The sequence below is a fragment of the Pimephales promelas genome, chromosome 4, assembly GCF_988280905.1.
Source record: "Pimephales promelas chromosome 4, fPimPro1.hap1.1, whole genome shotgun sequence".
NCBI lineage: Eukaryota > Metazoa > Chordata > Actinopteri > Cypriniformes > Leuciscidae > Pimephales > Pimephales promelas.
Genome location: NC_142772.1, coordinates 29,630,969 through 29,651,366, shown reverse-complemented (window position 1 = coordinate 29,651,366; position 20,398 = coordinate 29,630,969). Strand labels below are relative to the sequence as shown.

Genomic DNA, 20,398 nt, shown 5'->3' with positions numbered 1-20,398 from the left:
AATTGGTCCAGGGATGCTGCGCGAGAGCTCTAGTCACCCGAGCAGCCGCGCGCTAGCCAAGACTCGCATCTACTAAACAAAATCTTCTCTTTTACACTCCCAAAACAAACGGACTGACAGCGTCAACAGCAATACACTACTTCCGAAACCAAGCGCCGCTGCGCGGGGACCGCAAAAATAGGACCGACGGTGACGTTTTTGTCTGAGCTTGAATCTTGATTTGTTTATCTTGAAGTAGTTTGTCCGCGCGAGGCAATGGTCGCGAGTATCTTTTTGGAGAGGGCGCTGCGCGTGTATGAGGGCTCGTTAAACACACAGACGTCTCAAGTGTCGGGTGCGCGCTAATGAATAGACTTCACTGAATTGATTTTTATATTTAGAGCTTTAATGCGCCTCTTCTCCTAACGGAAACTAGTGGACAGCGCGGCAGAAACGGACGCACGCAGCGACCCTGCAGCATGGCATTTTTATGACATTAAAAGCTCCAGCAAACATACGGACAGCTCGGAGAGGAGACGCTGACTGGATAATATATAAGTGTATGTGCTTTCTAACGATTTTCGTTGCGCTAACGCTGTGTAAACTCCTGCCGGTTACAAAATGATGGTTGGCGGAGCAGTTCAGCAGAACGGGGTCTTATCCAGTCCTCAGCACCTTTCTCAGTCGCCACACATGGACCAGGATCTCTCCGATTCCCGAAAGAGACCATTGGAAACGCCGACCGAGGCGAGCAATACCAAGCGCTCCAACACCGGGGGTAAGATCCGATCGACAGTTCGCGGGTGTTCAGGCAGCACTCGGGCCTTCTGCTCTAAATAAAGTCATGTCAAACGAGACGCTCAAGTCGCGTGCCTAGCTCACTTGTTTGTTTTTCTAAATAACTGCTTTATTAGTCTACTCTACGAGTTTAGATGGTAAAATTAGAAAGAATTGCCCTTATTTTTATTAGTTCGTGTAGACTGTTTTAAGCACGTGAAATTAAATACTACAGCAACGCTACAAATAATTAATAGGCTACAATTAAAAGGGCCCTGACCCTGTATGACCCCATGGTGATGATGTGTGAAGGTGGTGGTCGCCCCTCTGAATCCGATGCTAAATTGAGCATAAAATGAATGAAAGGGGGAGAGAACACATGCTGCTGTAGTTTAATCTCTATTCATATGCAGTAACAGACTCCAATGGAAACAAAAGATTGAATTCCCCTCTATATAGCTTCTTTTGAAGCTCATAATACATATTCAAAAGAACATTAGGATCCATTTGGATTTAGTTTCCTTCAGGTGTTGCTGATAATGTAAATCACTTGTGCGCATTACACAAGAATTATTATTTGTTTTAAATTCACATAATTTACAAGTGAGTTTCTAGGTTGGATTGTGCTAGTAGATTTAGATTTCTTTTTCTTGAGACGGTGGTCTGAGTCATTGCTCTTTAATAATAGCTGTGAAGGTCACGTGATACAAACAATTATGTTCCAGAGCGGTTCTTTTACTATAGACGTGAGTGTTTGGGCATGTTAGATTGGGAGGAAGCGAAAAGAAAATCTCAGCAACGTGGTGTGTGAACATTACTACATTTATGTGAGTGTTGCGCACGGGTTCCCGCTGTGGAGACCCGGTGCAGCTGTCCAGCGAGTGTTTTAACTACATCACCCCGCATTAGGGACACACACACACTCACACACTCACTGACTGCCACGCGCGTTTTTTAGATTATGCACATGGTTTTCAGTGTTCAGAGCTAATGTGTTTATAAATTCGTTGAGACAGCAACTTCTGAATCTTGAAAAGCATCTAAACTTTACATTACACAAACGTTATTACCTAACGAATTTGATCATTAGTGCTCAATATTTGTGTGAATAATTTACACTAGGCCTATTTAATTTTGATTCTTTTCTTAGTGACAATATGCTTCATAGTAATGCAGTAGGACAATTAACATTGTATTACTTTTCACATTGTATTTTATTAAACACATTTTTTTATAATCATTATGTTAAATAAGATACTTTAATACACATGATCCAAAACTGTTTCTATAATTTCAATACATGTTACCGTACATGTTATAATCTTCTAAGAGTAAATAAATTGAAGGATAGCAAGCTGAAGGCCTATTATGCACTGTAAAACACACAAATTAAATACTTTAAAAAAAATTGAAATAAAAGTTACAACCTGCAGTGAGAAGTTCATCGATTTTTATTTATTTATTTAATGATTTTTTTTTATTTAATTACAAATGATGTCAGAAATCTAGCTAAAATTTAGAAAACGTTGAGTTTGATGAAATGACAGAAAAGGCAAATTAAAGCTATACAAAGAAAGAGAGTTTTATAATGATGAACATTTTTGATTCGTGTGTTTGACAGCTTTTGTAAACGCATCTCATTAAGCTCGGTTTAACGATCCGTCTTTTATTTAGTCAGTGAGTTAGTTATGTCTTTGTTCACTGGCATATCAGACCATCTTTAATTCTGTCCACCTGTCTGACTTTGTTAATTAAAACAAAATCCTATCAATGGACGCACCCTTCCCCCTTACATGACCTTTGACCTGAAGAGTGTGATGGAGAGGATGGTCAGTGATTGAGATCTCCTTTATGCCCTCCCTTCTGTAAACAGCCATTGATTGCTGATGCTAATTTCACCAGTGCACACACAGTTAGAGTGTGTGTGGCCTCTTACCAGTTGCAATTGAAATGGCATGTTAATGTTGCTAATGGAGGTTTTGGCAGAGCTATTTATGTTGGTGGGTTTTTGTGCAGTTCGGTATTAGATCAAAAGGTGCGAGCGAGAGAGAGAGTGAGTGAGAGAGAGCGAACCGAGAGAAGGACACAGGTGCCCTTGCAGTGTGTGGTGACGTGAGTTGACTGTGAATTGGGCAGGTGGTGGAGAAAGGAGGGGCGAGTGAGAGAGAGAGAGAGAGAGAGAGAGGGGGCTCATGTATTCTAGAATGTCCAGTGGATGTGTTGAACGTGATCAGTTTGCCTGAACAGAGGCATCTATACCTCTGCATGCTGCATCCGTGATACCCTGCAGAGCACATCGATATACCTAGTATGGATATGTAAGGAATTTATCAAGCTCAGCTGAAAAAAGCTACCATGCAAATTAAGTATGACCCTGGGACTGAGCTCAGACCCCCCCACCGTATGTGTGCGCACCTGTACGCTTGCGCTGGTTGGGTATAGCGTCACTGGATTTATAGGCAGTAATTTACTTGGCCGGCCCCTTGGCGCTCTGCGGCAGATCCTTTCTGCCATTTTCAAAAATCTCTCTCTCTCTCTCTCTCTCTCTCTCTCTTTTTCTCGCTGTGTTTCCAACATGGCCGTCCAAGGAGCCCACTGCCTCCCCGCTTTCGCTCTATACCTCCTCTCCGCTCATGCAAGGTCACTCCCTCGCACTTTCTTTTTGTCTTTATTTTTTGTTTCTTTCTCTCCCTCTGAAACCTCCCTCGATCGTACCTTTTCATATTTCACCCAAACGTGAGCGAGGCGCTACGTCTTTTATAGTGCTGCGTCAAAGTGGTGGTGGGGGGGCGATGGGAAAGAAAGCCTTGGTGTGTGTGTGTGTGACGCTGGGGAGGGGTGCGGGGTGATTGGACACGCTAGGTGCCTCTCTGTAGAATGCAGCACAGGGCTGGAGCTCTCGCTGAATATGGATGAGAAGGAAAGCAGAGGGTGATGCAGTAGGAAGATTCCCCCCGTCAGTCCGCCTCTGCCTGAACAATACCAAACCTCTCTGCTTCAAACACACACACACACATACACACAGCACACAGCAATTGCATTGGCATCACACACAATCAGAGAAAGAGAGAGAGGGAAATTGAGGGAAAGAGAGCAAGAGAGAGAGACGGGGGCTGACTGCGGGTATGGAGGGGAGGATGCGCTGACGTTGTCCCCCTCTCGGATACGAACCTGGGGAAAAAGGTTGACTGGCCACATTCCTTGACGGCGGCAGAGCTTCTATGATCAGCCTGCAATCGGGCATCGCTCACAGGTCCAGCCTCTCGGCGTCCATGGCTATCTGAACCCCACCTCCAGCACGCTACAGCAGAATGGGTAAGAAATTCTGTCCCCTTTTGTTGACTTGTTGAATGCGTGTGTGCGGATGAGTTGACCGTTTCGCTTTGCGTCTTTTGTTCTTTCGCCCTTTCTTCTCCCGTCCTTCGTTGGCGTCTCTTCATTCATTCTGTGGGAAGGAGAGGCTTGCTTGTCCTTGCAGTGTGCCTAGGACAGGCCCTCCTTTTCACATGCAGAGTGTGTGTGTGTGTGTGTTGCTTGGGGGTGGAGGGGGGGTTAACAATGCAATCCCTCTTGACCCACTCCTTCTGTGTGTTTGCATGACACTCTGTTCACACTCTATGTGCTGTGTGTAATCATAGGTTTGAGCCCGTAACCGTCTGCCTGTGTTAGCGGCTGTGTAAGTATGGCTCACTGGCAAACAGCAGCAACAGATTGTATTATTTACTCAGACACTCACTGCTGAAAACCTGTTACACCAGCTTTCCTTACATCATCACCGCAAGCAGGAGCGCATGGGTGAGGAGCGCTCCCAAAGCGCTCGTCATTCTCAAATCACTGCATGAGAGTGTGCTCTAGGTTTTCCATTTAACAACAGGTAAGCGACAGCAGACCTTCCCGTTGGCTCTTTGAGCCTTCAGAATGTCACCTCCAAGTCATCTTGGAATGGATTGTGAGGCGGTCGCGATGGAGAGAGCGAAGTTTCATTCCTCGCCTGCCAAGGTCAAACGGTCCACACGCCGACACTGCCGCTCTGTAAAAAACGGCTGCCGGAGGTTGGCTTTTCCGCGAAGCTGTGGCGTGCTGGTGCGACGTACTTCAATGATTGCGAGAGCTCTGATTGCCCTTTCTATATCCTTTCCGTTCATGTGAACGCACTCACTCTTTGCTTATCTCTCCTCCGGCTGCACTCTTCAAAAACCTCCATCATGGATTCCTGAGCGTGTGTCCACTGTGTCCTGTCCTCTTCCTCCGTTCACTGCAAAGTGCCCTCATTAAACAGTCCCTCTAACAGTGTCTGCATTCATTCCATTCACACTCGCACCCTCCCGTTCAACAGACCGGTCATTGATAAGATCGGGATCTGCCTAGCTGAGTGTGTGTGTGTGTGTGTGTTTGCTCGGCTGCAGCGAGCATCATGGACTGGAATCCTATCATTACCTGTCAGTCATGTGTGTGTGTGTGTGTGGCAGAGAGCATTGAGTCGGGTGAGGCAATGATGTAATGCATATCCCACTGCGCACCTGGAGCGCTGCAGAGGACAGGTACAGATTGAACCACTCTGCACTGCTCTTTTCAGATCTCAGTCGTGTCTACTAGCCCCTCTCGAGGGCCCTACGTAGGGAGCTGGTGTCCTTGTGTGAGCGTTTGTGTATGACGTCGTCACAAGATGAAGTATTTGTCGGACGCTGCATGTGAGAAACCCTGATGCCAGTCCAGTGCAGAGAATTAAAAAAAATCTCTCACCCCCTGACATTTGCACACATTCATTTAACAAATTATTTTCTCTGGAGTGACTGAGGGAGAGATAGAGAAAAAAGAGAGGGATGAACAAAAGAATAGTAATGCTGCAGATAACCGCTTTTAGATCTGTATAAGTGAGATGGGAATGCAGTTTTTATTTTCCCTTTTCCAGAGTTTCATGCGTTTCTATAGGAATGTGAGTGATTGGGTTGCACTGTGTTTTTCTCGAATTGTCTTTTCAATTGAAATTCTGCTCGGGTATCTTTCTAACTGTGCATTGCACGTTCAACTGCGCTTAAGCGACTTATACTTCTTTCTTTCTTTCTTTCTTTCTTTCTTTCTTTCTTTCTTTCTTTCTTTCTTTCTTTCATTCTTTCTTTCTTTCTTTCTTTCTTTCTTTCTTTCTTTCTTTCTTTCTTTCTTCCATTCTTTCTTTCTTTCTTTCTTTCTTTCTTTCTTTCTTTCTTTCTTTCTTTCTTTCTTTCTTCCTTTCTTTCTTTCTTTCTTTCTTTCTTTCTTTCTGTCAGATGAGATGATGTATTACAATTGAAGCTAATGTTTGCTTTGATACTGGTGCCATCTACTAACTGGACCTCCCATTCGTGGCTTGATTATATATGCCTGGGCTGACAATTACATTTCATTGGATTTCCTAGATTTTCTGGTATTAATGGGATTGTCTGGATAGGACGATTGATCACATATATCGACCAGACTGGCCTTCCAGTTGTGAGAGTGTGTGCTGTACTTTTGGAAATTTGGAAGAACTGCACAAACGCTTCACGCCAGCATTAGTGTACAGGTGACGTTTGGTGTGATTTGGAATGCATCAAGCCTTCCCATAGGAGAGTCAATCAGAGTTGCTTAGAGACCATAATATTTTCACCTTCTCCTTGCTGCCCCTCCCATCTCCTCTTCCCCTTATCTGTCCTTTTTTTTCCCTTTAACACTCCCTGTCTTTTCCTTACTGTAGAATACTCCTTTCTTTATTCAAATCGTTTGCATCTGAGCTGATGCTTCCATATCTTTTTTCATTATTTGCATGTTTTTTTTATTTATTATTAGTGTGTTTGCACTTATTCTGCAGTCTTTCTCTCTCCCCATGTATGTCTGACTCTCTCTCTCCTCCTCTCTGCAGTGGTAAAGGGTCAGCTGCAAGAGATTGGGGGCATTTGAGTCTGCGAAATCCATCTTATCTTTCGGATTTACTACAGTCTCTGAAATACACTGATATAGTACACAAATACAATGCACTTTTGTACCTGCTTCCATTTTGTCACACAATACATAAATATAATGACCTTTTCTGCTACAAATCAAAATAGTTTTTGAATTGTTTTAGCTGTGCCAACAATAACATTTAGAAGGGTATATTAAGTATCCAACATTACTTGAGCTATATAATGTCACTGTGATGTCACCTTCTGGTCCTTGCTTTAGCAATGGACTTTGGTCCATATGTTGTGTTTAGGATGTGTAATATTGTGGTGGGAGAGGGAAGCCTTGTCCCCCTGGGAACCTCTGACTGACTTATGCGCTGTTGGCTGGGTTCTTCTGGACAAATCTGAGGATTTAGCATCCATATGCTCCTGCCTGAACAGCCTTCCAGGCAATTACCCACAAGCCCACAGCCTTAGTATAGTGAAGTGCTACTGCCTACACAACACCCGCCACATATTCTCACTTAAACCTCAACTTCTGACTGTGACACAGAACCTCCATGCTGAGGATCTGAGCTGTTTGTCGGCTGGCCGACCCTTTGTGTGTGTGTGTGTGTGTGTGTGTGTGTGAAAGAGAGAGAGAGATGGCAAAAAAAAATATTGAAGGACAGAAAACACAGAGATAGTTTGGTTAAATTTAGACCTCTACCAACCCAAAGCAGGTCACTTTATCTCTGCATGGGGAAAAAGTGGGACAGAGGCAGAATCAGTAGGAACTCATCAGGGAGAGAAAGAGAGCGAGGAAAAAGTGAAGAAAGAAATATAAATGGAATAGGAGGGGAAGTGAACAAAAGAAACAGATGTGTCTCTCTTCATGTTTTGTTTGTATATTGTTTGAAAAGTCTCTGGTTGGTTTGTTATATAATCTTACTACAGTTTTAAAGAAATGTGCAACAAATCCCAAAAATACTTTGTACTAAATAGATAGCACATAACTAACAACAAAAAGACATATTATGATATTTTAAACAAAAGTATTATTGTTATTGTGGTACAATTATAAATTATTTTACTATTACATATACAGTGATGCTGTTAATTTACTCAAACTCTTTATCTCTTTTGTGTACGTGTGCAGAGGAGGGTGAATATTTCTTGAAGGTGTTGATTCCCAGCTATGCTGCTGGTTCAATCATCGGTAAAGGGGGTCAAACCATCGTCCAGCTTCAGAAAGAGACTGGAGCCACCATCAAACTGTCCAAATCTAAAGACTTCTACCCAGGTATGCATCACATTACATTACTTTTATTTTATTAAATACAAAAATAGTCTATGATTAGATCTGTTTTATAAATCCTCACAGTTAAATCATTTTATTTACTGTGTAACAGATGGTGGAGTTAATAGTGCCATGCATAGACTAAACACTCTTGAAAATAAAGGTCCTTCAATGTTTTTGCTTCAAACCCTGTGTTCTTTAAAGCACATGGGTATTCTTTTAATGAATAAATGGTTCTAAGGTACTTAAAGTTCTTCTAAGGCATCAAGCTGTAAAACCATTTTTGTATTAATTGGAGGAGTCTTTATTTTTAGGAATGAAGGATTAAAGTTGTGCTTTTTTTTTAGACTAAACAATCTTTACTTTCACTGATAAAGATTTTTTCTTACACTAGCAGAGCTTTGCAAGCTAAAATTTCTAGAATTTTAGAAAACAGCAGTCTTGGAAGTGTTTGAATGTTATGCAAAAGGATGATGGAGGTAGATTAATGTATACGAGGACGTTTGCAGATGTTGGCCCGTTTGTGTCAAAAACTAGTGTCTTTTCCACCATGTGTCATTAAGAAGCTGCTTCATGTTGTAGCGTGAAAAATAAAAATGGCTGAGAATGACGGTGGAAAATGTGCCCATAGGGAGAGGAAGTATGTGAGAAAGTGTGTGTGTGTGTGTGTGTGTGTGTGTGTGTGTGTGTGTGTTTCGCAGCTGTGAAGCGTACAGCTGAATATTGTGAACATAATTTGTCTGTGAATCGCTATGTTTTCATTCATTAAACACACTCGTTACAAACTATCCTGAGACCACCTGTTCTGCCTTTCACCCTTCTACTAACACACACAAACACACATTCTCGCTCTCATTTGCCTTCTCACTCGCTTTTGCAGTTTTTTTATCTTTCAAATTCACCTTTCATCATCCCACCAATTTTAAAATATTTTATAGTTTTCAAATAATTTCTTTTCACTTTTTATTATAACTGCACAATGGCGTAGTACCACACACTATGATACAACCACAGTTATTTACCAACCAGAAATGAAGAATGAGAATTACTTTGTTCAGATTTATTTGTATGGATTTAATCCTAAATTAAATTTAAATTGAGGTAGCAAGCTGAATGCAGAATTGAAATTTGAATTTAATGCAAAGATGTCTTAAAGTTTTTTTGTTTGTTTTGTTTCATTTTAAAAACAAAAAAAATGTTTTGAAATTTGAAAGTTTGAAAGTTCACACTACATGGATGGATAGATAAATTAATCATTAATAAATTCCTCTTCCTGTAATTCCCATTCAAATTCAACTTCCTGTTTACTGTGACCGATTCAATTCAAATTCTAGTTAATTCATAAAATACTGATATTTTCCAAACCCTGTGTATAACAAGTAGTGCTGCTCTGGCACAAACACCAGCACATCCTCAATCATTCTGGTCTCTGATATAATAGCAGCTTCTCTTCCAAATCTCATTTATCTTATGAGACGTTGAAAGGGAAACATTTAAACTCTCTCTGGCTCACAAGAGAGCTATAAAAAGAATTCACCTACAGCTGAGCGGTTTCACTCCAGCCAGTAGTGCTTTAACACACACCGTACGTAGTCTGTCACATGTACTGTAAATTACAATTCAGTCTTTCTTAAAACTGGTTTAAACGCAGATTCTTACCAAAAACCAAACCTCCTCAAAGAGGGCCAGACTGAAATGAACACTGCACACACACTAGTGTGTGCTATATTCAGGCATGATTTATTTGTAAGCCTTCAACATCTTGAAGAGTGAATGTTGAAACTGCTTGTTTGTGTGTGTGTTGCGCTGTGCATCAGATACGAATAAGTGTGTGATACTCAATCTAGTGGTAAAAAAAAACACAGCCGAGGAACAAGCACAGTGTTGGAGCTCTCTCTCTCTCTCTCTCTCTCTCTCTGTCTCTCTCACACACACACACACACACACACACACACACACACACACACATATGCAAGGCACTGTTGCCCAGAAACAAACACACGCTACCAACAACCTACATGCCCCCGCTTCCCACATCTCTCTCCCTCCAAAAAAAAAAAAAATAGAAGATGATCATGACAGTATATTTAGGACATTGAATGATACTTTCCACCACAATACTGAACAAATCCAAACTTGAATTCAGGTTGACAAAATACGCAGATGAACGTGTAACAATAACTCATTGTAGACATAATCTCTCTGGTTATGGTGAACAGGGTTCAGTCCAATGTGAGCTCTTTGGTTTCTCACAGTTACAACAGTATTTCAGACAGTCCATGCACTTCAGGGCAGTGAGTTGCCAGAGATTAGAAGATTGTATGTGTGTCCTAGACATTTGTGTGGGGTGTCCCAGTGGAGTTATGTGGTTAGAGAGGACAGGTTCAGAATTTAATGCATTCTGAATTAAATATAGCATGTAGCCGTACGTTTATCTCTCTTTTACCCCGTGTTACAACAGCCCTTTTTTATTCTTTCTTATAATGCATTCAAACTGAAATGAGAAATTGCTTCTTTGAAAATGTTATGTGTGTTTGGTGAGTATGGTGACGCTTCCAATTAACTCCAGGTTCATTGTTTAAGCTCCCAGGAAATTGATGAACTGATCGAATGTACATCTTGGCTAAAATGCAGTGCAAGTTGCTTTGGATAAAAGTGTCTTCCAAATGCATACATTTAATTTAAAAACAGTACAATATCACAGTACAGTATCTATTTTATTTCTATTTACTTGATTGATGTTAAGCTTTTCTAATAAATCTTTGTACTGTATTGATATATGTCCAGATTTGATGCATATACACTATCGTTCAAAAATTTGGTGTCAGTGAGTTTTAAAAAAAAAGAAATGAATACTTAAATAGATCAAAAGTGAAAAGACATTTATAATGTTACAAAAGATTTTTATGCATCAAAGAATCCCCCAAAAATTCACAACTGATTTCAACATTGATAATAATTGGAAATATTTCTTGAGCATCAAATAATCATATTAGAATGATTTCTGAAGGATCATGTGACACTGAAGACTGGAGTGATGATGCTGAAAAATCAGCATTGTCATCACGTGAATAAATTACATTTTAAAATATAAACAGTTGAAATTGTTACAATATTTCACAATACTGTTTTGCTATAAATGCAGCCTTGGTGTGCATAAGCAGTTATTTTCAAAAACATTAGAAAATCTTACCAACCCCAATTTTTTAATGGTAGTGTACTATGCATGCATAATTTCTAGGGCTGGGTAAAACTATGTACTTCTCGATTTTTAATTGAATGAACCGTTATCAATTCTTAAATCCCAATAATAAATCTTTTAGTCTAAGCTGTTTTCAGTTGATGAAAAACAAAACTTTGTAACGTTGCCTCCCATCGAATAAATCCAAAAAGCACTGTGCTTTGTTACTTTTGATATAAAACAAAGTTTCAGATTTCAAAATCTGTCCATTTTATTGTGAAATTCAAACAATAAAAACATTTTGGTGCACTTTAATGTGGTGTGACAGATTGCTGTTGCTGCCTCAGATCAAGCGGCACAAGAACTGATAATCTCTTCCTCTTTACTAGTAGTTACAGCAGAAAAAAAAAACATTGATTGAACATCAAAAGTTCATTTGGAAATATAAAGGACAACATTTTTATAGCTGATCAAAGTTTATACAGAAAATAGATTTTCTGAGGTATATATATATACACCTTCAAATTGCGCACATTGAAATTGCGAATTGAAAATACGCCCATCGCAGAAAGTTTTTACGTTCGCATGAGGTGTTTTTTCAGACAATTCGAAAAAGGAATATTTTGCGAAACTGCAATGGAAACAGTTTTTTTTTCGCATTTACAGGTCATCTGGCCTACGTAAAATTCGATCATTCTTTAAAGAAGGCACAGCATGTATTATGGGAATACTAGATTCTAAAAAACAAAGAAATCCCACAATTTATCAAGACCTTGAAGGAGATCGGAGGGATAATAATATGTGCCGTTCCCAAGTATAAGGGCCTTTCCTTGCCATACGTCTCATTTGATTAAAAAATAATGCAGTGGCAGTGGCTGTGATGTACATAAGCTTACCAACATCCGTTGGCAGGATTTTTGGAATGACTTATCACAAGAGGAAAAATTACGTTGTGAAAACGATGTCATTTCACAAATTTTATCGACATTTAGAAAATATTGCATAAGTTTTGCACAAATCTGTAATGGAAATGTGGTTACTGATGAATAAACAGCATAAGGTAAGGCTATTAAGTCCATAACTAGTTTTTGATAAAACAATAAAGTAATTGGTATGAGTCACAGTCATTACAAAAAATATAGAAAATAACAGTAAAAAAGGAGTATTTTGGAAACTACAGTTGATATGTTAAATGTAACATCATGACCAGTGTTGGGAGTAACGCATTACAGGCATTGCAAGTTTTGCAATCAGACTACTTTTTTCCAAGTAACTAGTAGTGATGCATTACTTTAAAATTTAAAACAAAATATTATTATATTATTTATTTATTTTTTTGCAATGTAAGTTACTTTGTTTTCACATTTATTGACTGACACCTCTCTTGACCCCATGTTGAGAGAAATCGTAAGTGCAGAGACGTGTCCACTGGGTAAACATGATGCTTACTGCAGGGGTTCTCAACTCCAGTCCTCGCGACCCACTGCTCTGCATATTGTGAATGTCTCCCTTATTTAACCTGATTAAATAAGGGATTCATTTAACCTGATTAAATAAGGGATTCAGACCCCGAATCACCTGATTCAGATCCTCACCTGATTCAGATCCTCAGCTCATTGGGATAGACTCTAAGTGTAACGGAGGCCAGCTAGTAGTTGCTGTGCGAGTAAACCTCACTCCCCGATCTCAATAGGCGCTCTAGCGACAGACGCTAGAGGCTGCAGTCTTTAGCCTCCTTTCACAACGTAATTTTTCCTCTTGTGATAAGTCATTCCAAAAATCCTGCCAACGGATGTTGGTAAGCTTATGTACATCACAGCCACTTCATTATTTTTTAATCAAATGAGACGTATGGCAAGGAAAGGCCCTTATACTTGGGAACGGCACATATTATTATCCCTCCTATCTCCTTCAAGGTCTTGATAAATTGTGGGATTTCTTTGTTTTTTAGAATCTAGTATTCCCATAATACATGCTGTGCCTTCTTTAAAGAATGATCGAATTTTACGTAGGCCCGACTCTCACGCCGGAGACCCAGGTTCGAGGCCCGCTCGGAGCGGGGCGAGTAGGACACGGGTGGAGGGGTTACATTGGTGCCGTGACCCGGATGAGAGTGAGGTTTAGGGGGGTGAGTGTAACGGAGGCCAGCTAGTAGTTGCTGTGCGAGTAAACCTCACTCCCCGATCTCAATAGGCGCTCTAGCGACAGACGCTAGAGGCTGCAGTCTTTAGCCTCCTTGCTAGAGCGCCCGACTCTCACGCAGGAGACCCAGGTTCGAGGCCCGCTCGGAGCGGGGCGAGTAGGACCCGGGTGGAGGGGTTACATATGTCTATCCTAACGAGCTGAGGATCTGAATCAGGTGTGTTAAATATGGGAGACATATGCTGCGTCCCAATTCACTTACTTATACTACGCCCTAAAAGTATGTACTCTTTTTGTATAGAAAGATGAGTGTGTAGCAAAACAGTAGTTAAGCTTTGGGACATACTATCACGTCATCTTTAACGGACAGCTCTGTCGCGTGCTGCGTGCATCCTGTCACCGTAAACTGCCCTGTCAATCATCTTGTCACAGTTAAAATCCTCCATTCTATCTAATTTGACTTCCTACCGTTTCGGAGCACGTTCATCTGCCAGTCGTGTCTTTCATGCGGAGACTCTCCTCGTGTTTGCAATTCGAAAATATATTGCATTTAAAAATGCATTTAAAAAGTAATGACTAAACGTATCTTTACAAAAGTTCGCAATGCTTCTGCATATGCAATATAATGTGGACAACATTGAATAAATTCATTTTCGTTAGGTTAGATACTGATAATTAATCACTCAAAGCTCTTTATCTAAACCTCTCTATACAGCCGCGGGACTTGCGCGTCCTCCGTCTGTAGTTTTGTAGTAGTTGTAGTAGTTCTAACCGAATGCTCGTCCACCGTGCAATGGTTTGTGGGCAATATCAGCCGTTAGAGTGTGCATCGATCTACACTTCGGATTCTGACCGGATATAGTAGACCATCCGGGTATCTTTGAAACACTCATTTCAACATACTACGATTTGGGATTAATTCTATTTTAGAATACTATTTACGACGGATGGTATGCGAATTGGGACGCAGCAATACACAATATGCAGACCCCTGGCTTACTGTATATTTAGACTAAAGCCCAATTTATACTGTCAAACTCACGCCGTAGCTACGTCGTGGGCTGTATGTAGTGCGCGTACCCTGACGTGCACCTCTCCAAAAATGTAACCACGCATCAATTCTACGCGTATCGCAAGCGTCTATAGTGTAGAGGCTCTGCCGTAGGTCTGATGCAGAAGTATAAATCAGCCTTAAATGTGTAATAATACATTTTGTAATAGTGTTGAACTTACTTCTTCATGGCGAACCCTAATGTCTGATAGGACAGGACAGTTTGTTTGGTTTTTGAGGTGAGAGACTTTTTATTTTATAGCAAGATAAATAATGTTAGAATAATGACACTGACATATAGCCTGACAACATCTCATCTGACAACAGATACTGAATTAGGACAACGCGTTTTTCTTTGGCACTCGTCACTTAAACTGTGTCTGACAGAAGAGTCAACAGCTTTCAAGCACATCTTTCAAAATAAACGTCTTGCTTCAGAAAAACATTTAGAATTGTTTTTTTGTTTGTTTGTTTTTCAGTTGCGACCCACTTTTGGGTTGTGACCGACCATTAGAGAAACACTGGTTTATTGCATTAGATGAGATTTATTTCCCTTCTAAACAAATTTATTTATTTATTTCCCCAAAACAAAATTTGCCATGTACTGTATCTGATATGAATCAATTTCAAATTGAACTGCAAGCTTGTGAATCGAAATCAAATCGTGAAATTTAGATCAATACCCAGCCCTAAAATGTTACATGTGTATTTTGCCTATATGCTAACATTGTGTTTTTGTGTGTGTGTGTGTGTGTGTGTGTGTGTGTGTGTGATCAGGTACAACAGAGCGTGTTTGTTTGATTCAGGGTACAGTGGAAGCTCTGAATGGAGTACATAACTTCATCGCTGAAAAAGTTCGTGAGATGCCTCAGAGCAGTCAGAAGACCGAACCTGTCAGCATTCTCCAGCCACAGACGACTGTTAACCCTGACCGTGTTAAACAGGTTAGTTTGGGAAGTTGCTTTACTACTACACCACACCAAATCCACGCCAGAATTCCTTGTTATTAAATGGGTGTGATGAAGAGTTGAGCATATCAGACTTTGTAGTTTAGGAATTAAACATGAAAATAAGCTATTCCCCTTAACCATAGCTTAGTTCATAATATTTGTATTATTGTGATTATTTTGCTAATAGAATGACAGCAAAGACAGTGAGTACTTCTTACATGTGCAGTGATAATTAGGCAAGCAGTTTGGATGTGTACAAGAGCATTTACATGACATTTTAAAAGGGTGAATTATTAGTCTAACTGAAATCAATTTCTACGGTGCCTTCAAATGTACTTACTGTTAGTTATCTGACAGTGATAAGCAATGAAGATAGGAAAATATACCTGCCCTGAGGAGGCAGAGGGCAGGGCAGACTGGTGGTTGTTCCCCAGGGAAAGAGTGGCTAAGAGGGGCAGCAAAGTGTGAGAGCTGTGGGTTATTTTTACCTGCTTGATCTTTGCAGAATGAGAAACAGAGAGGGAGTGAGAGCGAGCAGCTGCAATGTAAGACCGGGGATCAACAAATGGCTGAAATAAGCACTGACTTATAAGCCAGACCTCACACAGTCACACACACACATACACTATTATACACTCTTAAACATTTACAAGCACACAGGGTTAGATATTGTAAATGCAACTCTCTTTAGTATATTGCGAACATTTTTTACTGTGAAAGTGTGGACAGAAAACAAACATCTATATAACCAGCACGGATGCATTTGAGCTTATTGCAGCTTCTATTTTTGGGGCTCTATGCAGTCTCATGAATGTAATTCTGTTCCTCAATCAAAGTGACACTTCCCCTCCTCCACAGGCTAAACTGATCGTGCCCAACAGCACAGCAGGACTCATCATCGGTAAGGGTGGGGCAACAGTTAAGGCTGTGATGGAGCAGTCAGGAGCCTGGGTACAGCTTTCTCAGAAGCCTGAGGGCATCAATCTGCAGGAGCGAGTTGTGACAGTGAGTGGGGAGCCAGAGCAGAACCGCAAAGCAGTGGAGATCATTGTCCAGAAGATCCAGGAGGACCCACAGAGCAGCAGTTGTCTGAATATCAGTTACTCCAACATCACCGGCCCTGTGGCCAACTCCAACCCGACGGGATCCCCCTTTGCCAACTCTACAGAGGTGTTACCCAACGCCGCCGCAGCAGCTACAGCCTCCACACTCCTTGGCCAGGCGGGTCTTGCGGGCATGGGTGGGTTCCCTACGGCTATGTCAAGTCTTTCCGGTAATGATCTGCTTGCCATTACGTCTGCCCTGAACACTTTGGCCAGTTACGGCTACAATACCAATACACTGGGGCTTGGCCTTAACCCGGCCGCGGCATCTGGGGTGCTCGCTGCCGTTGCGGCTAGCGCCAATCCAGCGGCCGCAGCTGCCGCCAATCTACTTGCCACATATGCCAGCGAGGCCTCTGGAGGGGGCGGTCACCCTGTCGGACCTAGTTTAGGAGGCTTCACGCTTGGGTCTCTAGCGGCCGCCACAGGGGCTTCTAATGGGTACCTGAATCCCTCATCACCGCTGGTGGCATCATCTCTGCTGGGCACAGAGAAGCTGGCAGAAGGCGGAAAAGAGGTGGTGGAGATTGCTGTGCCCGAGAACTTGGTCGGTGCCATCTTGGGAAAAGGCGGCAAGACTTTGGTGGAGTATCAGGAGCTGACTGGGGCACGAATTCAGATCTCCAAAAAGGGAGAGTTCATTCCAGGCACACGAAATCGCAAGGTGACCATTACGGGGTCGCCGGCAGCGACACAGGCCGCCCAGTATCTCATCAGCCAGCGAATCACGTACGAGCAAGGCGTCCGTGCCACCAACCCTCAGAAGGTGGGCTAGGGATGGACAGGAGTGGGGAGGGGAACGACGAAAGTGAAGGAAACCAGAGAGAATGGATAGATAACTGAATGAATCAAATCGATGGTCAAACGGGATGAGCTGGTGCAAGAAACGTGTCCAAATATTTAAACACAAAATAAGGACAATTATAAAACAAATAAAAAAAAAATGATCTGATGGAACTGTGGATAGATTATCTGTTTGGGAAGAGATATTTTGTGAAATTCTGCTGTATTTTTAAAGTTGTTACGTTGTGTAGGTCAGAGAAATGTGCCCTGGGGCACTCAGAGGAGGAGGAGCTCAAACCTCACTTCCTCTCTCTAAGCCAGGGTCTTTTGAATTCTATGTTCTGTTTTTGGCTTCCATTGCTAAACCCCAGTTTAGTTCATACCTGATCCACACCCTGAGCAAGGAGAATTGGAGTTTGAAGCGGCCCCCCTTTTGATATCAGTAAATTCAGTCTCCACAAGTGTAGGCCTGAAATGAAAACAAAGATATCCATGAACCATTTCCATAGGTACTCTTGGTTCCCCCCTTGTTGTCTTCAACTGAGACTTAATCCAAAACACTCGCTGAAAGCTTTTGATCTGCATTACATTACTAATATCTCTGTGATTATTCTCCATTATGGTCAGTTCACACTCAATCTCTTTTAGATTTACTCAAACCTGTGATTCCAGGTTGACCTGAATGTAAAGACTTCCTGATATTGTTGGCGTTTTTTATATGTAAACAGAGTATCAAATTGAGATGCTGGCAAAAGTAGATAGCTAATTTTCAGCCACAGACAGACAGAGACAGACATCATACGTCAAAGTCCAGAACTGGAATGTAACACATACATACAAGTGCAGTTTAGTCACAGGATCCCATTTTGGTGCTATAAGAAAACACATTTGAAGAGATTTTGTTGTCATATACACTGATTTTAGTATTTATGGGAGAGTTTCTCGGGAGCCCTTGTGAATTATTAGGGGGCGTTTTGCAATTTACCCACGAGACTGAGAGCGAGTGCATATTCAAAAGATCCTGCTAGAGAAGAGACAGTAGGATCTTAGAAGCCTGTTTGTTTCGTCTCACTGACTTTTAACTCTTACTACAGAAAAACTTTGGACACACTACCAAGGAATTGAAGTCCTTAGAATCCTGAACTTGAAAAAGAATTGGACCTGTTTAGACAGATGTACCTCTTAACTCCTCCTCTTCCCCTGATTGGAGGAGCCAGGCAATGTCTGTGCCTGTTTTGTTTGAAAGGAGCTCAGGTTGTCATACCTCATGTTTGTGAAGGAGAAAGATTTCCAGTTTGTATGCAGTGCAGCAAAGTCTTGGGTGCATTACAGATTCCACCTCGTTCACATCGCAGTTTGGCAGGATGGCAGCAGAGGTGCGCTTGAGGTAGTGAACGAGAGAATAAAATGACACACAGTTTTTGTAACCTGTCTGAACTTATTTGAAGGCCGGAGGATACTACTGTTCAGCCTTCTTCTGTAAAGCGGCGTCACTGCGAGGCAAACTCTTGCAGGCTAACTGATCGTAATTCTGCTTCCGTTGAGAAACCAAACTGCAGGCCGCAGCGTCAGACGCACAGCTCCGCTTGCCCAACATTTCTAAACCATTGCTGCAGAGTTTCACGAGCCCTCCACCTTTTTCACTGATCAACGGGTCATCAGTTGCACAGAGCGCGGTGATAGTTACTCATTACTAGTTAATTCCACAGTTGTACACTGCATCAAAACGTTTGCTGCTAACAGCATTTTCGGTCTTGCCAGCAATTGGCTCTTGCATGGAGAGTGAGCAGGAGCTCCCGTACAGGGCGAGCAATCGTCTCTGAACCACACTGTGAATCCAGTGGCCTGACGCCATCGCAACTACGGAATGTACTGTACATATTTCACACCATCGAGAGTGCGTCCACTGAGACACGGCATGACGGAATTAAGCAATGAAACCAAGCGAGCACAAGAACACGGGCCACGAGGCTCCGCTGTAGGGACGTCTACCTGTAGTTTACCTTGCTCTTTCGCCAAATCATCGAGGTCATCGAGGGTCCGATTCCCTCTCCCCCCGCGGCGCCCAGACCTGTCATTAATTAGCAGATCTGCATTTGAACCCTGGACTTCCATATATAACAACACTGCACAGCCCAATCTACTGCTGACCTACATGCACACTCTAAAAGTCATTCATCATCTCCCTCCAACTACCAGGCCTCTAATCTACTCGCTAGAGGCGAAGCGGAAACGTAGAAAAAGAAGGAAAGAGAGAGAGAGAGGGAGAGAGAGAGGGGGTGAGAGAGTAACCTATTTATATCCATTGCATAATTGTGAGGAATATTAACATTTCCACATCTCTCATGATTGCTGTTTAAATGCCATTCAAAGTTTAACATGCCATACACTCAGTTAATCTTCTTCCAAACTACTAGTTACTGTATTTCGGTACCAGCCGTGAGATATCAAGTTCTCAAAGTATAAATTGATGTTCAATACTGTTTGGTGATCAAACTGTACCTGATTTCAGAAGCACAAGCACTTGGTGCAGCAATATGAGGGTAATATGATTATAGTCAAAGATGTCATTTATATTTGTAGTAAAATTCTGTCTCTCACTCTCTCCGTGTCCTCCCTCTGTCTTTGCACTACCTCTTTTTCTTCCTTTTTCTGTGCTCTGACTTAAGACCCCCACATGTCTTGCTCTGTCACCACTTTTCCCACTTTCTGTTGTCTCTCCTTTCCCCTTTCACTTTCTTCCCCTCCAGGCTGCCGGTCGCCACGGATGTGTTGTGTGTGTGTGTGTGTTTATCACAGAGGGTGTGTGCGTGTCTCCACAGTGGCTGATGGGTATTCTGCCATGTTGCGAACACCGTACCTCTGGACTAATACACGGCATAGTCTAACATTACTACATGTGATCAGATTCTCATGCTCTCTGCCTGATTGATTCAGTATTCTACCTTAAACTAGCTAGAACAGGGAATCTGTGCTCTGTGAGAACATAGTGTCAACCCAGAGAAAAGAACTCTGGTTAAAAAAAAAAAACAAGACAAAAAAAAAAAACAATAACCTAAGGGAGATGGATGTGATAGCCACCTCAATTCAGACGATGGTGTCACCATCGTTTGTGCTCTGCGTTCTCTTTCCTCTCTCTGAGAACTATCGAAGATCTGCATTTCTGCATTTTTCCTTCATTTTTAAAAAAAAAATGAAACTGTGGAATCCGTCGCGTCTCATGTTCTTTGTGTATTTTGGTGTAGTTCCTCTA

The 20,398-nt window shown here is 41.8% G+C and overlaps 1 protein-coding gene across 2 annotated transcripts; it reads left to right on the top strand.

Annotated features, from left to right (window-relative positions):
• The first annotated feature begins 84 nt into the window (after nucleotides 1-84).
• On the top strand, nucleotides 85-17,307 carry nova1 (NOVA alternative splicing regulator 1). Of its 2 annotated transcripts, none has more exons than XM_039650060.2 (4): nucleotides 85-757; nucleotides 7,795-7,938; nucleotides 15,087-15,253; nucleotides 16,118-17,307. In XM_039650060.2, the coding sequence occupies exons 1-4, from the start codon at nucleotides 601-603 to the stop codon at nucleotides 17,135-17,137; spliced, it is 1,488 nt and encodes a 495-aa protein (XP_039505994.1). In that variant the 5' UTR covers nucleotides 85-600; the 3' UTR covers nucleotides 17,138-17,307. The 2 variants fall into 2 exon arrangements, with proteins under 2 accessions (XP_039505994.1, XP_039505995.1); XM_039650061.2 differs by lacking the exon at nucleotides 85-757 and adding an exon at nucleotides 3,674-4,071.
• Nucleotides 17,308-20,398: the final 3,091 nt, after the last annotated feature.